Source organism: Heliangelus exortis, chromosome 14 (assembly GCF_036169615.1).
Source record: "Heliangelus exortis chromosome 14, bHelExo1.hap1, whole genome shotgun sequence".
NCBI classification, from domain to species: domain Eukaryota; kingdom Metazoa; phylum Chordata; class Aves; order Apodiformes; family Trochilidae; genus Heliangelus; species Heliangelus exortis.
Window position 1 is genome coordinate 307,487 of NC_092435.1, and position 21,065 is coordinate 328,551.

The window sequence follows — 21,065 nt, forward strand, 5'->3', positions numbered from 1 at the left end:
ACGCAGAGGGGGCGTGGCCTGCGCTGATTGGTAGGCGCCGTCTTGGCCCCGCCCCCTCCGGGTGCCGTGCTCCCGGGGGAGCGCGGCGCGGCCCGGTGACGTCACTCTTAAAGGGGCCGCCGCCGCCTTGGCCCGGGGAGGTTTAGCGGGGCTGGGTCGGGGCGAGGGCGGGACGCGGCCCCGGAGGTGTGCGGAGCAGCCCGGCCCTCCGGAGCGGGGCTCTGGGGCGGGGGCCTGCCCGCGGGAGCGGCGGCTGCGCCCCGTTTTACAGCCCGGACTTTGTCCCCCGCCCCGGCCCTTGCGCATCCCCGCTCCGCAGGTACCGCCCGGGATGTCTCCCGGCTGAGCCCCGGCCCCGCTCCGCAGGTAAGGGCTGACACGGGTCCTTCGCTCGTCTGACGCTTCTGTCGCGGGCCGTGGTCTCTCTGCGGTCCGGTATCGGGAGAGACCCCCGCGGGCTGCCGGGGTAAACCAAAGTTTTCTAGCGACAAAGTTCTCTGGAATCTGATTTTCTGTTTCTTTTCAACTTGATGAATCGGCAAAGGGGAGTCCTGGGAGTAAGGTTTCAACTATAAAGTGCCAGGGATCATCGATGAATGTAATGCCACGGTTGTGTCGGTGGCTTTTTCTTAATCAAGGCATGCATTTCAGAGAAAAGTAACTTTTTTAGAGAAGTTCAATTTGTCTGTTTCCCGTGTCTCGCACGAGTAGAGCGATAGTGATCAGTCCCTGTAGTGACATCGTGAGAAGAGAATCAGCCCGTCCTGCTGGGTGATTTTGCTTTGCTCTTTCCCAAAATTCCCCCAGCAGTAGGTGCAGTGTCACCTTCAGACCCCAGCCCGAGGTCTAGACAGGACTTCTGTCCCGCAGACTTTGTCCTTGGTTTTTTTCCAAGGCCAGAGCACCTTCCCAAGGTGTTTGGATCCCTGGGGGCCCCGGTGGTGTCTGATGTACCTGATGAGTGTCCTGCTGTGGGGAGTGGGCAGGGCTGGCACAGCAGGGCTTTGTCTCAGGAGGTATTTTCCTCAACCAGCTTTAGGAGCTGCTGCTCTCCCTTGGGATAAAGTCTAAGCCTTGCTCTTTCTGAGGGTTTGAGATTGCTTGGTATGCAAACACCACTCAGGCAAGAGGCCAGGGGACCAGCTCAGCTGCTGCCAGCCTGGGGCATGGCTGCCCTGCCTGGGGATCACTTCCCCTGCAGAGCTGCTCCTGACACCTTGACCTGCCCTGGCCAGAAGGGTCCCCTGGCTGGGTCCCCAGGCAGCCCCTCGCCCTTCCCGGCAGGGTGTGTGCCAGCAGCATGGGAGGGCTGGGCATGGGAGATGGTGGCTTTCTCTTTCCCCATTGCTGTCAGCACTGCCTGTGCTGTTAAGGAGTGTGTGTATGAAACAGCACAGCTTTCCAAGCTCCTTGCTTTGAAACCTCTTCCTTGGCACACAGTGAGTGGCCAGTGTGGGCATTCCACATGCACAGCCCTGGCTGCTGGAGCAGCCAGAGCAGGGAATGTGTTCCTTCACACCCTCTCAAAACAGCCAGTACCTTCAAACCAGGTCAGATCCTGCTTTTGTTTCATTACTTTTCTTTTCCTATTCTCCCACACAGGTGTAACCTCCAAAAGAGCCTTTGCTTCAGACAATGATGGGATTGATTTGGTTGTTGCTGCTTTACATCCTCCTGCTGCCACCGGCGTTTGCTGAAGGTGTCACCCGAGTCTATTACCTGGGGATCCGTGAGATGGACTGGAACTATGCTCCCACAGGGAAGAATGTGCTTGCCAACCAGAGCATCACACAGAACCCGTACGTTTCGTTCCATAACAATTTGGTCTGGTACTGGCTTACAAATAGTCATTTTATGGGTAATTTCACGCAAGTGTTCTGGGGCATCTAAGTAAGCAAGAGACACGATCTGGTATGTCTGATCTTTATGGGCTTAATGGTTAACTTGCTCTATTGTTGGAACATAAAAACTGTCTCAGTGGGAAAATGAAGGTCCATTTTAATGGAGCATCCAGTGAGCAGGGCCCAGAGGCTGGAGGGAGGCACAAGCACTCTGTGATGGAACAGATTGTGCAATGCTCTGCCCTTGGGTTTCATTTTCCTTAGTTCCAGCTGGTGATCAGCTTGTGTATCATGAGGGGTGATGACTTGTCTTTACAGAGCCAGCTTGTTTGTGTTTAAATGGAATTTCAAGCCTTAGACTTAATGGAACTTCCTGCATGAAATTTTAGGGGTTGTTTGGAAAATGTTTTTGTTGCAAAAGAACCCTGGCAACCGCAATAACTCTGAGTCATTACAAAAACAGATTTTAGTTTTAGCTTTCAAAACACCAAGCACTTTTCTTTGGTGTTTTTTCTTGCTTGGTTGGATTTTGGTTTTGTGTTTGTTTTTTTTTTTGTGTGTGTGTCTTTTATTTTGCATAGCTTTCCACAGCTTTTTAAAAGCATTTATGCTTCCCCCCCGCTGTATTTTTTCTATGCCAAATAACATGTATTTCTTGACCTCCTCTCAGTCATTTATGCCTCCATAATAAATGCACTTGGGTCTATACATACCTTTTAGAAACAGCCCAGTGGGAGTTGGAGGGGTTCACAGGAAAATCAAGGTCTGTCCCCCTGGAAATGCTGAATAGATGTGAATTAGTTCATGGAAAAAGAAAACCCCTAAAATTCAGGATTAATAAAGATGTTATTTCTGACTTCTGCAATGATAACAAATGCAGTGGGTTGTTTGCTTTCTCTCATAATACACAAAAAGGAGGAAATGAAGTTCAAGGCCATTAAACTTAAAAGCAATTTAAAAACTGTTCTGTCACTGTGAGCAATTAGCTAATGGACTTCTTTGTATAGTGACTGCAGAAATCAAATTGCTACCAATAAGAAAATGATGTGACATCAGTATGAATTATCAAGGTAGAAAAATACTTGAAGAATTTCTATTTTTGCTGGGAGGAAATGGACTATGTGGAGGAAAAAAAGAGGCAGACCTGCAAAATGAAGTGTGAATTATCTGTGAACTCTTTGTTCTTACAGTAGCTGGAGAGATAAATTTGCTAAGGGATGAGCTCTAGATTGTATAGCTAGAGCCCAGCCCTTCACAGTGTTGCATGACAAGGGCAATGCTTAATGTTTTGGTCTCAGATGTTCATCTGAAGATACATGTTGGAGTTTGCCTGTATTTTAGGGCACTTATGTTCCTGCAGGGTGATGGATAGTAGGTGGGAAGGAGGGGAGTAACCTCAGCTTTCATTTAAGCCAATCCCGCTAATACCTTGACCATGATTCATCTGTTATCTATGAAGAATTAGCCATAAAGAGCAAATATACTCATGAGTTGAACTTTAGCACCTCTATGAGGTTTTAACTCTGGAAGCTGATTATGTGCTGGGTACACACCCTCCTGACTTGCCTGCCATTTTGCAAGTAATTCAGAATTAAGCAGAAAATCCTCTTTTTGACTGTGAATTTTAGTCGGAGAGCTCAGGATATTCACCCAAGCAGCCCCTTGTGATTTAGGTGCAAATGCCACTGAGATTCTGAAGTGAGTTGTTCCTAAGAGCCCAGTGAAGGCTGAAGCAGACACATGAAGGGCTTTGGTCTTCCCTGTGTCATCCACCCATGACTGTCAGAGCAGCACCAGCCTTCCCTCTCCTTGCCCGTGCAGTTGGGGTGTGCAGTGTCCCTGCTCATGCAGGGGACAGGGGACAGTGGCAGGTGTCTGGCTGTGGTCCTTGGCTCACCTGGCTTCTGGTGTGCTGTTGTGCCCCCTTGTTTCAGAAAGCAGAGAGGTGGAGCAGCCAGTGCTGCCAGTTGTCCATTCCGAGCTGTGGGAAGAGGACATCCTGGGTGTCTTAGAGCCTGCTGGGGTAGAGGAGGGCAGTCCTCTGGGATGCCAAAGCTTTCAGGCTTACCTGGGGGAGCTGTGTGTCATTGTCACTGTCTTACTGACCAGCTGCTTTATGTAACACATGACTCATGGTGCGTTCTTCTTTTCTGCTTGAACAGAAAGGCCTCTGCATTCCTCCAGCCTGGCAAAGACAGGGTGGGAAGCACCTACAAGAAATCTGTCTATAAGCAATACACAGACTCCACATACACCACTGAGGTTCCCAAACCTGGCTGGCTGGGGTTCCTTGGACCTGTCATCCGAGCAGAAGTGGGGGATACCATTAAAGTACACCTAAAAAATTTTGCTAGTCGACCATATACAATCCATCCTCATGGTGTGTTCTACGAGAAGGACTCTGAAGGTAAATGAGCCACTGCCATAAAGGAGACAGATTTTTCTCACTGGGAACTGATGAGACATGTCTGTAAAACCACAGACTTGGTTATCCCAAAGCTGTATTGCTGTCAAGAGCCTGCACTCGGGTGTTTATTGAAACCTGGTGCTGGGTTGGCAGGTTCATGGATCTGGGAAAAGTTTCCTGGCCTGGGGACTTGAGTGCACAGCCCAGATTGCTGGAGTTTAGCAGAACCTCCCAAGCTTGCTTTTGGGAGAGTGGTGCAGAAGGAAAAGAGTTTTATATTCATTATTTGGAATGCTGTAGTCTTAAGTGGGTTGTGTGTGATGGGCTTCAGGGAGTTCACAGGGATGGTGAATGGTGAGACCAAAGATCAACTGTTTGAAGCAGCCCTGGAGGCTTCAGAGGGGCTTACTGGGGCACATCACAGAAATGAAGGCAAAGTAGCAGCTGGCAGAATGGGAATAATTTTCCTGACACTGTGCTGACCCATTTACTGGACAAGTTGCCTTACAGTGGCTCTGTGCCTCAGTTTCTCTTTGAGGCTATGGTAAAACACTATTTCAGCCTGGGGTTGGTGAGTCTCGCCCTGGAATCTGCTACTTAAGTATTTACTTGCAGCTCTCCACTGAGTGAGAGCAGCTCAGTGTAAGGTTACACATGTGGACATCTCTGCTCTTCTTGAATGGATGTTGTGATTGCTCAATTGTTCTAGGATCCCTGTACCCCGATATGTCCCCCCAGGAGCAGAAGAAGGATGATGCTGTTTTCCCAGGAGGGAATTACACCTATACTTGGACTGTCCCTGAAGATCACAGCCCAACTGCTGACGACCCAAACTGCTTGACCTGGATCTACCACTCTCATATTGATGCACCAAAGGACATTGCATCTGGACTAATTGGGCCATTACTTACCTGCAGAAAAGGTGAAAACTCCAAGAGAAAGCAGCTGAGGGCTGAAGTTTCATACTGTGAAGGCTTTTCTTGTGACTTGAAGAAGGACAGATGAGGAGATAGGCTGAGGGGGTCTGCTCCCAGTTTCATGGGAAAATGCAGCATGATTGGAGAAGACAGTGTCAGTGTTCTTGCTGGTTATTACATTGTCTTTATCTCTGAGTGGCTGGACAGGTGAGCCTGGGGGCCTCTTGATCTGACAGAGCTGTTTGAATCCATGTAAAAAGCAGGACTCTTGTTGAAGACCTGGTTAGTGTTTTAAAACTGAGCCTGGTGACTTCAGCAGGAGTAAGAACACTAGAGGTGTGTTAGCAGGGGTATGTTAGAAGAGAATGAACTGTGGTGGGGAAAGCCTCTGTCTCTGACTGGTGTGTTAGAGAGTTACTGCTCTATTGGTGTGTTAATCCCTTGACTGATGCCTGCCTTTCTGCATGGTGAGTGTTCATTCACACTTTCTTTTACCCTAGGAGTACTGACTGGCAGTTCTCAAAGGCGCCAGGACGTGGACATTGATTTCTTTCTGATGTTCAGTGTGGTGGATGAGAACCTGAGCTGGTACCTGGATGAGAACATAGCGTTGTTCTGCTCAGATCCGGGCTCTGTAGACAAAGAAGATGAAGAATTCCAAGAGAGCAACAAAATGCATGGTCAGTGTCACCTTTGTGAAGCCAATGACTCTGCCCAGCTGCTCCAGGGGTGTCAGGGCTCTGGTACTTTCAAAAGTGTTTTCTGCTGTTGTATGCCAGGGTGTGGGCAGAGGGGAAAAGGGAGGCAGAAAGCTCTGAGATCATGTGTTGAGCAAACTATCACAGGGAGGGTACAACAGCTCCAGAAAAAGTGTTATTTTTGATGTGATCTTTGGCTTGAGTGAGCCTTTGCTGATTGTTAGAAGATCTTGCATGCAACTCATGTTAGGGATGACATGTGGAGCTGGGTTCTCAGAACAAAGAGGATGAGTTCTGGTTAGGTCCATCCTCAACATATATCTGTACTGTGTTGCCTGCTGGCAGAAGCTCTGAAGGGCCCTTTTCTAATCTTTGATTTTGACTTGCTTGGTTTTGCAGCTATTAATGGTTATGTGTTTGGGAACCTCCCTGAGCTGACGATGTGTGCTGGAGATTATGTTTCGTGGCATCTCTTCGGGATGGGCAATGAGATTGATATTCATACAGCCTACTTCCACGGAGAAACACTCAATGTTCGAGGCCATAGGACAGATGTGGTCAGCCTCTTCCCAGCCACTTTTGTTACAGCAGATATGGTCCCCCATAACCCTGGGAGATGGCTTCTGAGCTGTCAGATCAATGATCACATACACGGTAAGGCAGAGGTTGGACTCTATACTGCACTGTGTGGCCTCTTCTTTTCTCCTAGTGTGGTCCCGTGCTGTACAGTGTAGTAGAGGGGACAGTGCCTTGGGCAGCATTCCCACTAAAAATGTCCCTAGGTCAAGGGGTTTATTCCTTGTCTTGTATAAGTTGGGGTGGATTGATTATCAGTGTGACTGGTACCAGTGCATGGTGTTCCACGTTGATCAGTGAGCTGGTACAGCTGGAAGCTCAGCTGAGGCAATGCCCTGAGAGCTCCAGTCCCTGCATGGCATTTCTAAGGGCCACCTCTATTTGCTCTCTGTCCATCCTTCCATAGCATACAACATCTAAGGGAAGAAGCTCTGCTCACTATCTCAAAAAATTCCTTGCCATGGGAGCCACCTGATGCTGTTCTCCCAGCCATGTGCCTTCAGGGAGAACAGAGGGAAGGAAGATGGCACTGGTAGGAACTGCTGGGAAGGTGGGACTGTGTTCTTTGCCTGGTCAAACTGGCTGAGAGGGGTTAGGTAGTGATGTTCTCCACCTTGTGTGCCACAGCTGGGATGGCTGCAGTCTATGAAGTCCGGCCCTGTTCTCAGCAAGCTCTGGCGCCCACCCTGGAAGGGAGAGTCCGGAGATACTACATAGCTGCAAAGGAAGTGCAGTGGGACTACGGGCCCTCGGGGCTCGACCAGAGCAGTGGGAAACAGCTGAGTGAGGCAGGCAGGTAAGGCAGAGGCTGCTGATTTCAGACAGTGCTTGGGGGTCTCTAGTCTGTGTTGGGGAGGCTGCTAAGAAAAAAGGGGAATTTCTTATCAAAATAATTGCCTGCAATTCACCTGGTGTATGTTTTCTGGGACAATGAGGCAGCCCATCTGGAAATGTAGGCTGCTGTAGCTAGACTATACTGAGGGCAGCACTGGGTACCTTGGGGGACTTCATGTGGAAGTGTGCTGTGTTTCACTGCCTTGCCTGCAGACACCAGAGACACAGGTAGAACATGAGCTGCCATGTTGGTCTCTGGGCTTCATTTCTGCTCACTGACCCTGGCCTAGGAACAGGTCTGTGTATTTGATGAACTATTAAGAAAGCAGATCTTGCAGCAGACACGGGGTGGCAGAGCTAGTCTGCAGACATGTTCAACATAGCCTTGTTGCAGCAGGCAGTTTCTAGGAAATCAAATGCAGTGCTCTCAATGACAGCCTTCCATCCCACGTGTCGGATGGTTGTGACAGCAGCTGGTGAGTGGCTTCCTGTTAGGCTTTGGCTAACTGAAACAAAGACATTCCTCACCCTCCATTCCCTTTCCTGGGAAGCTGTTGGAGAGGATATGCCTCTTCCAGATGGAGAAGCAGGAATGCAGAGTGGTTAATGATTTACCAGAGCCACGCAGCAACTCTCAACCAGACCTTATCACCAAAAGCTCCTTAGACCCATGACCTGGCCTCTCCTGCAAGGCATGCTTTGTCTTATCTGTGTGCTTGGAGTGGGTGGTGGCAGAGGAAATAGATATCTCTTTACAGCTGTTGTATGGGCTGTTTTTTGGTTATGATTGCAGTTGTCTGCTGGGCTCTGAAGAGCTCTGTGTTTTAGCCCCATCTTTCCATTTACTGTGCTGCAGTTCTGTTCACTGCCCTCTTTGCACACCTTGTGCACAGATGCTGGTGCCATCACACCCACCTCTACTGGCTGGGAGAGGGCTGTGTGCCAGGGGGGCTCCCTGAACAAAGTGGGGAGATGAGTCTGTAGGATGAAAAAGCTTCACGGAGACAAGCTGTGATGGCACCAGGGATGCCATCCTTGTTTGAAAAGCTGCTTGATTTGAAGATGCTGGTGGCATTGCCAGGGGTGTGGGGGAGAGAGCAGGGGAAGAAGAGGACTGATTTTCACAGAAATGACCTGACACTTGCTTTTTGCATTGAGCCCTGCTGAGCACTTCTTCAAGCGCAGCAGCTACCGAATTGGGGGAGTCTATTGGAAGGCAAAGTATGTGGAGTATACTGATGAGAGCTTCCGGGAGGAAAAGCAGCCATCAGAAGAAGAGAAACACCTTGGGATACTTGGTAGGAATCTCCCAGCAACACAAATCCTCTTTCAGTGTCAGGGGGAACAGTGCTGCTGTCAGCAGTACCTGTGGGCTGTACCTGTCCCTCTGTTCTGTGGTGCAGTGTGTGGCACAGAGGGTATTTCACTGCAGTTACCCTTATGAGTGAGGGGACAGACCAGGGGTCTGGAATGGTGGAATAGACAAAATCACTTTCTGCCGGGACAGTCTTCAGTAGTAAGGGCTGGGGGACTCAGCATAGTCCTTATTGCTAGTGCTAAATGTGTGTCAGTAATAGCCACCGGTGATGTGTTTTTGAATGAGCATCCTCAAGGCATGCTACAAACCCTGCTTTTAGAGAGAAAGCTTCCTCTCCTGAGTGGACACTCGCTCTGTTATAGCCAGGTAACGGGGTGTGTGGGGAAGAAAGATGAGAGAAGAAAATGGGGAGTCTGCAGAGACAAATGGATGACCTATGTGGTAGAAGCTTGTAGGTGTGGTCCTGGTTGCTCTGTTGGTGACATGCTCTCTCTGCTCTCTGTGTAGGTCCAGTGATCAAAGCTGAGGTTGGAGACACCATCCTGGTGACGTTTGTTAACAAAGCCTCTTGGCCTTTCAGCATCCAGCCTCATGGAGTGTCCTATGGGAAGGCATGGGAAGGAATGTGGTACCACGATGGTTTGTGCCTCCCTTCTCTTTATGAATTGTTCAATGCTAATGCTGCTGGTGGAGCTCCAGAGCCCTACCTCCTCTGAGCTGGGGAGTTTCTGCAGCCAGGAAGGGTTGGATGTCCTGGTGGGTGGGAGACAGCTTGGTCTCAGATGCTGAGTATTTCAGTGACATGAGTGAAGTAAAGCCCAGTAGATACATAGCTGGTGAGGACATGTAAGCAAATGTGTGCAAGGACTTTAGGAATACCCATGCCAATCTCTTTTAAAGGTCTGTTCCAGAATGGGGTTTCTGTTGCCCCAATGCACAACTTCACATACCACTGGACTGTGCCGAAGCACGTGGGGCCCCTGGGCAGTGACCCTCCCTGCCTGACCTGGATGTACAGCTCTGCTGTCAACCCCATCAAAGACCCCAGTTCAGGATTAGTAGGGCCTCTGGTCATCTGCAAGCAGGGCACTTTGGATGACAACAACAAACAGGTAAAAAGGATTTTTCTGCCATGCTCTTACCAGGTTGTTTTCTTGTAGAGAAAGGAAATATCAGCCAAACGTTAAGGAATGTAACAACAAACTCACAATAGTGCGAGACCAGGAAGTTGAATCAAAGCCATGAGGCAGGTTGATGTTGGGACAGCTGGTGCCCAGGTCTCTGGTGGGAATGAAAAGACATTTTCACTTACAGGTGGTGTACCTGACTGGTACAATGCTTTGAGGTTTGAGTGAGCCTGGTTTCTTCAAGATCAGTTAATTTTCAAGCAGACCTGACTACAAAAAACATGTTAAAATCCATGCTGGTCTTTATGCTTTTGACAAAAGAGATGAAATATGAGGGGCAACCAGAACTTGCTCTTGAAATTTCATTCAGGGGTAGTCCACCCATGGCAGTAAGTCTAGGGAAGTCAGTAAATTAATACTCTGATGAAGTGCAAGATAGATAGCAGAGCCTCAGTGTGAAAAACAGGAAAACAACTGGGTGCTATCCTCTCTGCCTGAGAAGGGGCCAGGGAGTGGCTGGTGAGCCTGAGCAGCTGCCTCCAGAGCCTCCCCAGAGGAGTTTGCTTTCAGCTGTGGTACTGTGTGACTAAATTAGGAGGGCAGAAGAGATCAGAATGTCACAGGGTGGAGATGTGGAACTTCTGAGCAGAGAGGATTGTGAATATATACAGCCCACCAGGGAGGAGCTGTGGTAATGGTAAAACATTTGCAGGTATTGAAAGGGTGTAACCAAAACAGAGGCAGACTTGTTTGGAGAGGTAAAAATCACCTGGGGTTGCAGTTCTGGCTCCACATTCTTAGGCAACCCTTTAATGAATGTTTAACTGGGAAGCAGTGGAACAGGCTCCTTAGGGAAGTAGTTATGGTACCAAGCCTGCCTGAGTTCAAGAAGGGTTTGGATGATGCTCTCATGAGCATGGTGTGATTCTTGGGGTGCCCTACACAGGGACAGGAGTTGGACTTGATGATCCTGATGTGTCCCTTCCAACTCAGCACATTCTATGTTTCTAGGGTGCAGAATCACCCTCACTCCTCAGGCACCCCTACAAGTGAGATTCTGGACAACAGTGGGATGTTCTTTTACTGGGGAAACACACTGCACTTTGGAATGCATTTCTTAGGAGAATTAATGTTTTTAGGGACTTAAGGGTAATAAAAAATCCTCAGTCCAGGTCTGTGGGGGCAGAGAGGAGGGGTGTGAGATAGCCATGGGCTGGGCTCTGATCTCCAATCCACTCTGGCAGTGAAACCTCCACCTGAGCGAGCTCAGGGGTGGTGGGGCAAAGAGGCAACGATTTCATGTCCTGGGCTGCATTTTAATCACTTGACTTGTGAGAAATATCATGGAAAAAACACAAGTGGTGCCTGTGGGGGAACAAGAGAGGAACATTCAGCCTGAGTCAAGGACAGAGCTCCGGCCCTCAGTGAGCCAAGTTTTGATGTAAAGGGGAATGTGAGAGCCAGCAAACTAGCTTTCACTCTAAAGATAGTTACTAGATGCGTTTTAAAAAAAAATAACAACCATTATGATTCTGTCTTAGAAAGGGATCGACAAGGAATTTTACCTTCTCTTCAGCGTGTTTGATGAGAACCTCAGCTGGTATTTAAATGCAAACATAAAGTACTTTTTGAGAGTGGAAGAGACTGCTGTGAAAAAGGATGATGGCTTCGAGGAATCAAATAGGATGCATGGTATGATGCTCTTCTGCATGCAGCAGGGGGGAACCTGCAAAATACGGGGCAATGATCAGCTACAGCCTGAGCTGGAGGCTGGGGTGGGTGGGGGTTGGGATGGCTGAAATGAAGGGAGGGTAGAGGCAGGGAGTGGGATGTGGGGCAGGCAGCACAGATGTCTAAGGAAGCATGTCCTGAGCGTATTCAAGAGTGAATTACAAGCAAGCTACCCTTCCACTGGCAGGCCTGCCCTGTCAGAGTTTATGCATGAAATGAATCTCTCAGCCAATATCTGCCTGCAGGGAGTTAACTGTTTACTTATTTGCAGCCATCAATGGATTTATGTTTGGTAACTTGCCTGGGCTGAATGTGTGTGAAGGAGACAATGTGTCCTGGCACCTTCTGGGCTTGGGCAGTGAAGCAGATGTACACGGAGCTGTGTTTCAGGGAAATACACTGCAGATGAACGGGATGCGGAAAGATTCAACCAATCTCTTCCCTCACACATTTGCTACTGCCTTCATGCAACCTGATAACAGGGGTAAGTGCCTGCACATCTCACTTAGCAGCCGGAAGGTCTCCTGTTGCAGTATTTGCTCCTGTGGCTGATTCTTTATCCTCTTAGAGGATAAGTGTGCTTTAGAGCCTGTTTGGTTGCATTTACAAGAGAGAGCTCCTGTCCTTGCATCTGTTTCTGGACAGGAACAAGAGATGCAGGATCTTGTCCCAGATTGATTCTCTAGGCTGACACTTGCTGTTTGTACCAAAATCCACTATGGACACTGCTACCTATGACCCATAGAAATGTGCAAACATAACACTTGGAACATGGCAGCAGAATGTTGCTGGAGCTTAACTCCCCCGTTCTTGGCTTGTGACGTTCCTGATAGGCCCCGGTCTTCCCAGTTTGTGGGAGAGGCACACAATACCACTTCTCATTCACACACTCTGATGGCCTTGGCTGCCAGTTGGCCCCTCCCCATTGGCACTCACAGGCTAAATCTTACCCAGCTCTCAGCAGTGGCAGCACAGTTATGTCACTTTGTTGTTTTTGTTTTTTTTTTTCACATCTAGAGAGCTGGTTATTATGTAAGAAAGCCTCCTGAGGTGTTTTTTATGTAGGACTTTGTTGTGCAATTCCTGCTTGGTTTGTCTAACAATCCCTTTTAATCTCTGCCTGTGGCAACTGAGCTCCCTAAACAAACACCCTGATAAACACAGCTCCCCAGCTCTGTGTGGGACGCAGCTGCTTCCCAGGATCTTTCAAGTGTCTGATTTCCTTGTTCATGCTGCCTCCCTCAGGGGTGTTTGAGATATACTGCCAGACAAGCAACCACTACCAGGCTGGCATGAGGGAACGCTACCTGGTGTCCAAGTGTGGAGAAAGGGATCCTGCTCCTGCCCCTCAGTACCAGGGGGTGCGGACCTACTACCTGGCTGCGGAGGAGGTGGTGTGGGACTACGCGCCCGACCGGGGCTGGGAGAGGGAACGGCACAACCATTCTGCTGAGAGGTAGAGCCCTGCTGGGGAAACCTTTGGCAGAGTCACCTTGGGAACCTGGAACCTTGGGCCTGTTGGGAACCTTGGCCATCTAGTGACATGAAGCACATGCCACTGCTGGTGGTGCTGGTGATGGGAGCTGCAGCCCCCCCGTGTCGCTGCGCCAACCTGTGAAGCCAAAGCTGATCTCTGGGAAAGCCATTCAGCTAGTAACCCCCTGCCACATGTTAGATGTTTATTGCCTCTGAGCTTTTGGGTATCTCAACATTCATTCTGCATTTCCCAGCTATGCCGATGTATTTTTGAGCAACGAGAACGGGCTGCTTGGCTCCAAGTACAAGAAAGCAGTGTACAGGGAGTACACTGATGGGACCTTCCAGACCCCCAAGGCCAGGACAAATGGTGACGAGCACCTGGGGATACTAGGTAAGGATTCATGCAGAGGGCACCTCTTCCACTCACACAGCAATGGGACTTGGACTGTTGAGCTTCAGTGGCTAAGGGCTGTCATCTAAAGACCTCCTAGACATTTAGGCATCTGCTGTGTATGCAGTTGAGATGTTCAGACAGCTTTGGAGACAGCAGGAAAGAGGGGCTTTGTAGTAAAGACTGAGTTCTCCTGCCTGTCTTGGTGCATAAATTCCGTCATGTCTCAGGCAAAGCCTTTTTCACTACTGCATTTCTCTGACTGTAGAACAGAAATAACTCCTGACTTCAAGAGACCAATCTGAAAGATGTAGGTTAAAATCTGCAGCTCTTGGGCAAAAGCAGGCAGATCTTGGGAAGTGGAGGAGCACATGACAATGTCTGGTGGAAGTCTGTGAAGACTTGGCTCTGTGTTGTGAATCCAGGACTGTAAGTGGTGCCAGAGAAGCAAGGTTGAGGCAGTGTATGCTATTCAAAACAGGCTGCAGCTCTGATTTATGACAGGCCAAATTGAATATTGCCATGTTTTTTGAAACCAGTAACAAGGCATGATCAAGACTCTGAAATTTAACAGAGCAATGTTCAGAACTAAAGGCTTAGCTGTACTGGGCACAGTTAAAATGCATGGCACATTTCATTTCCCTCACTATGGAACTCCATTGGGTTTTCTAAGATTTCCTGGAATTGGCTCTGACCTCCGGTTCTCTTTTGGGGAGGTAGAAATATGGTAGAGAAGAGGGAGGGGAACATCATACATATTAAAAGGGGTTATGTCTGGAGAGAAGATGATGAGAGAAAGGTGGGGCTATCCTCAGGAGATACACTGACAGTTTGTTAGTCACAGAGTACATTCTTCCTGTCTCAAGGTCCTTTTCTGTGGGCAGAAGTGGGAGAGATTCTCAATATTGTGTTCAAGAACAATGCCACACGCCCCTACTCCATTCATGCCCACGGGGTGCTGGAGAAGGGGATGGGAGAGCCACAGGTAGCAAACCCTGGTAAGTCACTGTTACCTCCAGCTGTTCCTGTATGGGCTTGCGGGGCTGTAGCTGGGCTGGTGTCCTTCAGCAGCTTTGGGTGTACTTGTTTTCTTGTGGCAGAGATCTGGAACTGAACAATAACTGGCCTTTTCATGCTCAGTGCTGTTCTAGTGATACCAGTTGTGTAGGAATGGCTCCCCAGGGAGTTCATATTCTGCTCTGACTTCTGGGATAAGTGTAGCACAAACTCTTCTGTACTGAAGAGAAGTGGAGCTTCCTTGGTCAAGTCCAGTGTCAAAGGCAGCAGATAAGAGTTGTGCTGATAGCAGACAGTGTGTGTCCTGTGGGACCTGTGTGTCCTATGAACCCTCTACTTTGCTTGTGAGCAGGGAGCTTCCCTCCAGCTTTTTGGTGTTTGGGGGAGGAAGGTGCAATGTCTGACTAAATCAGGATTTGCACTTTGGAGGCAGGATCTCCTTAGTTTTGCTTTATGTGCTGCTCAGCAGACTGATGGTTTGTGGTATCACACTAGTGCTTCTCTGTCATTCAGGTGACATCGTGACGTACCGATGGGAGGTTCCTGAGAGATCTGGTCCAGGGCCAAATGACTCAGCCTGTGTTCCTTGGATCTACTACTCCACAGTGGACCCAGTAAAGGTAAAAGAGAGGTTAGAACCAGAAGAGACCAGTTAGACTATTTTTTTTTTACTCCCTCTAGCAAACAATGTGAGCTGGGTACAGTTTAGAGATTGGCCCAGATGAGAGGTAGAAGAACCACCTGGTGACATGTCCAGCATGCTCCTAGGAGAGGAGATCCTCCAGATTTGCCCTGATATTTGTCCTCATTTTTTCCTCACACAGACCTTCATAAAAATTCCACTGTCTCCTTGACACTAACCTTCCTTCAATTATTTGTAGAATATGAGAACATCTCCCCATCGGTTGTGGTTTCTATTGATGAGAGCCATAGAGCTAATGTAAAAGGCAGAAATTGTCCAAAATTAAGCCCCGTGGGTAAAGCAGGAAGATTTGAGCATTGCTAGGATCAATTGTCACAGCACTGATTTCACAGAGAAACAGCCTGGAGGATCTTGCAATAAACCATTGCATTCAGCTCAGAATTCGCTGCCTTTTTATCTCAAGTTGAAGAAGCTTTTGCAGTCACAGAGTAGAGAGCATTTTCATACTACTAATACGAATGACTTCTGGGTTCAGATTTGTAAGAGCATTTATAGAGTCTCTGTTCTTGTGCATTGGTAGCTGATGTTCACTGATGAGAGTGCTTACTCGGCAGCAGCATTTGTTCCCTGCATCACCCCACTTAAAAAAGAGAATTTGGTTGCTGAGAGGCAGAGAACTTCATACAAAATGGAGTGTGAGAAGATTCTTGCCTCAGAGGTTTTCTCCTTTATTCTGATTAGGATATATACAGCGGTCTAATTGGGCCCCTGAAGGTCTGCCGGAGAGGGGCACTGAAACCTGATGGGATCAGGAAGGATGCAAAGAGGGAGTTTGCTCTGCTCTTCCTGGTTTTTGATGAAAATCAGTCCTGGTACTTGGAGGAAAATGTGGAACAATACAGTAAGGGCAATCACAAGGAGATCAACCTGCTGGATGAGAAATTTGTGGAAAGCAACAAAATGCACGGTAATGCCCAATGGGCACCTGAGACCCCATCACTATCTGCACAAAGTTGTCATTGAAGTTTTAATTGTTAACCCAGTGTTACAGCTAGGAAAACCAACACACTGAAGTTGAATGCTTGTTTCGGGCTACACAAAATGCCTATGGCAGATCTGGGAGTAAAATACTGGTGCTCCTGACCACGGATTGTGTCTCTTTCTGTCTTGGTCCTACTGTTGTCATTTCAGCACAGAAGTTTCCACATGTGAACACATTCAGCTCACTAGCTGTTTCAGTCCATTCCCTGCATTTGCAGACAAAACCCTGTCCTTTCTGGCTGTGCTAATTATGAAATAAAGTCCTGCCACTTGGTGGTTTTACAAGTAATCAGCGTGTAATGTGTGCAGCCAGCATGAGACACAGAATGGCAGGGTTGCCTCTTGGGAGGATTTACCCCTGTTCATTGTTCAGCAAATAAATTGTTCAGAGAATTATGTGTGTGTAGATATGTACCCATTTCCCTATCACTGGGCTAAGAAGGCCATTTTCACTTCTTGACTTCTAGAGGCAACCACCTTTGCTGGCTGACTGCAGGTTTTCAGCAAGAGGTAGTTTTTGAGATTTATTTGAGCTGAACTGTGGCATGGCCTTGGATGCAAATCTGCTTTTCCTGCCTGTTAACAGTGGACAAGCAGTTGAGCTGGAGAGAGACTGCCAGACTTTTGGGGGACTGTCATGTGGAGGACACTAACTGCTGATGCATGGGTTGCTATATGAGCTTCGTAGCACCTAACTTGCCCTGCATGTTCCTCCTCTGAGATGGTGCAGCACCTTTACTGTTTCAGTTTCAGTAACAGCCTTTTCTGCTCTATTTATTACACAGCCATCAATGGGAGGCTCTATGCAACCTTGCCTGGGCTGACCATGTTCCAGGGTGAGTGGGTGAACTGGTACCTGCTGGGAATGGGTCAGGAGATTGATGTCCACACAGTCCATTTTCATGCTGAGACCTTCATATATAAGGTAAGAATATTCTGCTGATGGTAAAGCAGGTACTGACCACCCACACCGTCACTGTTGCTTGACTGATGGACTTGAACTTCTTGAATGACTTTACAGTGACTTCACCCAACTAGGAAAGGCATGGGATTTTACACCTCCAACTCAGCCTCACTGAGGTGCTGAATTGTGCTGATGTCTCTAGCTGACTGTCAGGGTTTAACATTGGCCCAGCAATTAAACCGAGTAACAGACGCTCTCTATTAATCTCTCTCTCCTCCCTGATAAGAAAGGAGAGAGAATAAGGGAGAGAGACTTATGGGTTGGAAACTAAACTACACAACTTCAATGAAACAGTAATGATAAATAGGAAAAAATTACTAAATATATACAAATATACAGGAAAATGGATACCACATTCCTCCCCCCTCCCCCCCAATAGCTCTCACGTTACCACCGAGGCTGCAGGGCAGCCCTGGGAAAGTCCAGGCTGGACTCCTGGAGTCGGCAGCAGTTGGGAACTGGAGGCAGGAACACACAGATAAGGGCTGGCACGGATCAGGAGCACAGGCAGACGAACGGACGGGATCCTTCCAGGATGCCAGGTGAAGGAAGGGAAGCAGGAAAGGCAGGAAGGGCAGGCAGCCGGAAGCTGGAAGCAGGAAATTGATGGCTTGGCCCTCATGATCCCTCAAATTTATACTGAGGATGACGTACATGGGGTGGAATACTCTCTTTGGTCAATTCTGGCATCTATCTTGTCCGTTCCTCCCCAAAGGAGGGATGCAGGTGGGACCTCTTTATGTTTTCCTCAGAGCTGAGCAGTGTCCTTGGCTCTGCACACCAGTCTCTAGCAGTAACTATAAACATCAAGTGTTATCAGTCCTAGAAACACACACTGTCTGAGAAACTTGCTGTTAATTTCAGCAAGTGCAACTACTTACAAGAGACTTAGCTGAAAGCAAAAGTACAAGACAGAAAATCACCTTTATCCTGGCCCAAACCAGGGCACTGACCCTTCTCAGGATTGGGAGTTATCAGGCAGTGTTTCTTTCCTAGCTGCACCCCTGGAGCTGCTCTTTGAAATCTTTTTTGTGGGCTTTTAAAAACTGCAGTAATACTGACATGGTCTCCAGTAACACTGGCAGAATTTTCTTTCTGCAAAGATGCAGAGTGCTGCATGCTAACAGCCTCCCTCCCCTTTGACAGAATGGCAAAAGCTACAGAGCAGATGTTGTGGATCTGTTCCCTGGAACCTTTGAAATTGTCGAGATGTTGGTTGGGAACCCTGGGACATGGCTGCTTCACTGTCACGTGTCTGATCATATCCATGCTGGCATGGAGATTCTCTTCACAGTCCTGTCCAGACCAGGTAGGGAGTGATTACTGATTGTTACCCTGAAACATCTAACAGCACTTTCTACTACTGCTAAATTCTGACTGTTTGCATGACACTTGCAGTTCTTTTACATACCAGTTAAATGAACAGCTAATTACTTAAGTACTCTTAATTTAAGATCATCCCTTTGAATATGGAAGGATACTCCTGCAGCTGGAATTAGTAAAAAATGGGTTTCTGGAGTTTACATTGCCTGTGTTGTTATCATGAGTTTTATTTTAGCTTGTGTCTGAGAAGCAATGTTCATCCATCAGCTAGTAACTGTTCTTACTAAGAGTATTACCTGTGTTCTAAATGCGCATCCTAAGGCTTCTCATTTCACCAGGAAGTACTGGAAGGTGCTCAGGGGTGAGTGACACTGTACTGGGTTTAGCAGTGATGGAGTTAGTTTCCATCATAGGAGCCTGTAGGTTGCTGTGTGTTAGATTTGTTACAAAACCTGAGCTGATAACTCACCATGTTCTGTGAACTGTCCTTGCACAGTGTCCACGTCTTCTGTTTCTCACTCAGTAGGCTGAGGTGAACAAGTGACCCTGCCAGCTGGGCTCAGCCTTGGGTTGGGCTGTTATTCCCCATAGGGTTCCTATAAAGGGTTGAGCAGTTGGAGTGGGTCTGCTTTTGGAGCAGATAATACAGAAACACTCTTGGTGTGGTGCGGGGAGGGCGAACATTGACAGAAGAAACCCATCCTGCCTCTGGATCTGAACCTTGACCAACCTGCTCAGCCTAACACTTTCTCACCCTTTTTTTGTTTCCTTTCAGAACCATCGCTTGAAGTTGTAAACTATGGCACAGGTACAGTATGTGTTGTGCTGCTAAATGCTGTGTGTGTGAGGAGAGGAGCAAGGGAGGTCTTGGATCTGCCCGGGTTGAGGTCTGCACCAAGGAGAGGGGAGGAGCACAAACACCACTTGCAGCCTCCCCTCTGTCCAGCTCGGCAGCCTGTTAGGCTGAGGCCAGGCTGCTGGTGGAGCAACACAGAGGGCTCCAAGCTGGTTTGTTTATCTGTGATTCCTCTTATCCCTTTCAGTCAAATCCCAAGGGATGCTTTAGATTAGTTGTCTTTCCTTCCTGGACTTTCAATGACTGTTGAGTTGTGATAGTTCTGGCTCTTACTGGAACTATCCATTTGTTTGTCTCACAGAGCTGCCAGCTGAGGATGAGTCGCAGAAGATCATGCTTTTTGGAGCTAAGGTGGCTCAAGGGCAGGTAGAGGCCACAGTCATTGGTCTCGCTGTTGCAGGAACAGTGCTCTTCCTGGTCGCCTGTGTCCTGCTGGCAGTGGTCATCTCTCTGGAGAGACAAAAGAAGTTAAGACGCAATCGGAGGTCCATCCTGGATGACGGATTCAAACTCATGTCTCAAAAGAATTCAGGGCTGTAAAAACTGTTTGAAAACTTCAGGCTGTGTGTTCGGAGCAGAGGCTGGATCACTGTCCATAACAAAGATTTTGGGGCATCACTTCAACTTCTAGGAGTTAAGGAGGGGAAGCTGGAGCCTTTACCTCTTCATATATCTCCCTCAGTACTCCGTAAAGAAGTCTGCTCAGGCAAGATCTGAAGACCCTTTGAACTGATTGAAAACAAGTAACAAGAGTAAAAGGGTCCCTCTAAACTACTGCTCTCCCCCAAGAAAGAGGGGAGACATTTCCCCTATTTTCTTCTCTCAGAACAACTCCACTTGGTCTTTCTCAGCAGGCTGGCTTATCCCAGATTCTTGTCTTGCTTGATTGCCAGAGCTGAATTGGGAATTCTCTCCCAAGAAACTGAGTCTTTAAAGTTATTAATATCAATTTTTTTTGTTTTATGAATCAATTAAGAATACAAAAGAAAACGTTAATTTGGATTGCTGTTTTGTTTGGTTTTCTTTTTAAGAGTAATTGGGCAGATGCAAAGTCAGTGCATGTCATGTCACAGGGTAAGAGAGTTCTGCCAGGGACCATGGCCCTCACCACGGCCTCACCCATGGCCTTGTGCTCCTGGCAGTGGGCTTTGGCACGGGGCTTCCTGTGGCTGTGGTGGCTGTTCTGGGGTGGCCACTGTGCCTACACGCCACAGTCACGTCACCCTGCATGCCCAGCACCAAGGGTTTCCTATAAAATACCTGTCTTCCCAGCTCACCCACCCAGTCCCCATTACCTAAATGGATGCAGGTTAGTGCTTGCATATTTCTGTCCCTGCTTTTATATTGGAAAGGGCATAAATGAAATCCTTTCTGTATGGCTTTCAGAGGCAATTAAAGCAGAGCCTGCTAAATGGCTGTAAGGGACTGCTGTAGGCTGTTTAGGTATAGCAGCACCATTTAATTCAGAACAATAGTTATAACATGCTTAATCACTCTCAATTCATGTTGGGTCCCTGCATATTTCCAGCTGCCCTTTCCTTTGGCAACAGGGACAAAGCTCATTAATTTCTTTTCATTGCACGTCATTAAGCCTGGTGAGGAGTTGGAGAGCTGTTGAAGGCTCTGAACATGGCTGCTCTTTGCTCATCATCAACCCTCATTCACCTGCTGTTGCAAACCAGAGATTTAGAAGCCTTCCAGTCCTGGGTGAATTTTAGAAGCTGTCACAACAAGTAAGAACCAAGCAGGAAATATTTTCATTTTTTTCTCCCCTGTTGGCTTGTGAAAAAGTAGATCAAAAAATGTCCCCATCCCACACTGAGACCAAGGAGTTACTGTAAATGTATTTACTTTCTTCAAGAAAGCAGAAAATTTCTGCCAAAAATTCATCCAGTGTAATGT

General features: G+C 48.0%; 1 protein-coding gene across 3 annotated transcripts; it reads left to right on the top strand.

Annotated features, from left to right (window-relative positions):
* Nucleotides 1-111: 111 nt before the first annotated feature.
* Nucleotides 112-20,165, top strand: HEPH (hephaestin). 3 transcript variants are annotated; one of them, XM_071758091.1, is made up of 21 exons: nucleotides 113-366; nucleotides 1,603-1,799; nucleotides 4,004-4,248; nucleotides 4,958-5,170; nucleotides 5,666-5,845; nucleotides 6,263-6,517; nucleotides 7,067-7,235; nucleotides 8,432-8,571; nucleotides 9,099-9,230; nucleotides 9,492-9,703; nucleotides 11,260-11,410; nucleotides 11,721-11,933; nucleotides 12,695-12,905; nucleotides 13,180-13,319; nucleotides 14,186-14,317; nucleotides 14,850-14,956; nucleotides 15,721-15,946; nucleotides 16,806-16,945; nucleotides 18,131-18,293; nucleotides 19,083-19,115; nucleotides 19,465-20,165. In XM_071758091.1, exons 2-21 carry the CDS (start codon nucleotides 1,636-1,638, stop codon nucleotides 19,701-19,703), a joined length of 3,465 nt encoding a protein of 1,154 aa, XP_071614192.1. In that variant the 5' UTR covers nucleotides 113-366; nucleotides 1,603-1,635; the 3' UTR covers nucleotides 19,704-20,165. The 3 variants fall into 3 exon arrangements, with proteins under 3 accessions (XP_071614194.1, XP_071614192.1, XP_071614193.1); XM_071758092.1 differs by having other exon boundaries at nucleotides 114-366; nucleotides 4,987-5,170; XM_071758093.1 differs by lacking the exons at nucleotides 18,131-18,293; nucleotides 19,083-19,115; nucleotides 19,465-20,165 and adding an exon at nucleotides 16,488-16,530 and having other exon boundaries at nucleotides 112-366; nucleotides 16,806-16,942.
* The last annotated feature ends 900 nt before the right edge of the window (nucleotides 20,166-21,065 follow it).

Excerpts from the sequence above, each read along its gene's own strand:
- HEPH (XM_071758091.1), top strand. The coding sequence starts at position 1,636 with ATGATGGGATTGATTTGGTTGTTGCTGCTTTACATCCTCCTGCTGCCA. Across the intron at positions 11,934-12,694 it reads CATGCAACCTGATAACAGGG|GGGTGTTTGAGATATACTGC; the intron begins GTAAGTGCCTGC and ends TGCCTCCCTCAG. Across the intron at positions 14,318-14,849 it reads GCCACAGGTAGCAAACCCTG|GTGACATCGTGACGTACCGA; the intron begins GTAAGTCACTGT and ends TCTGTCATTCAG.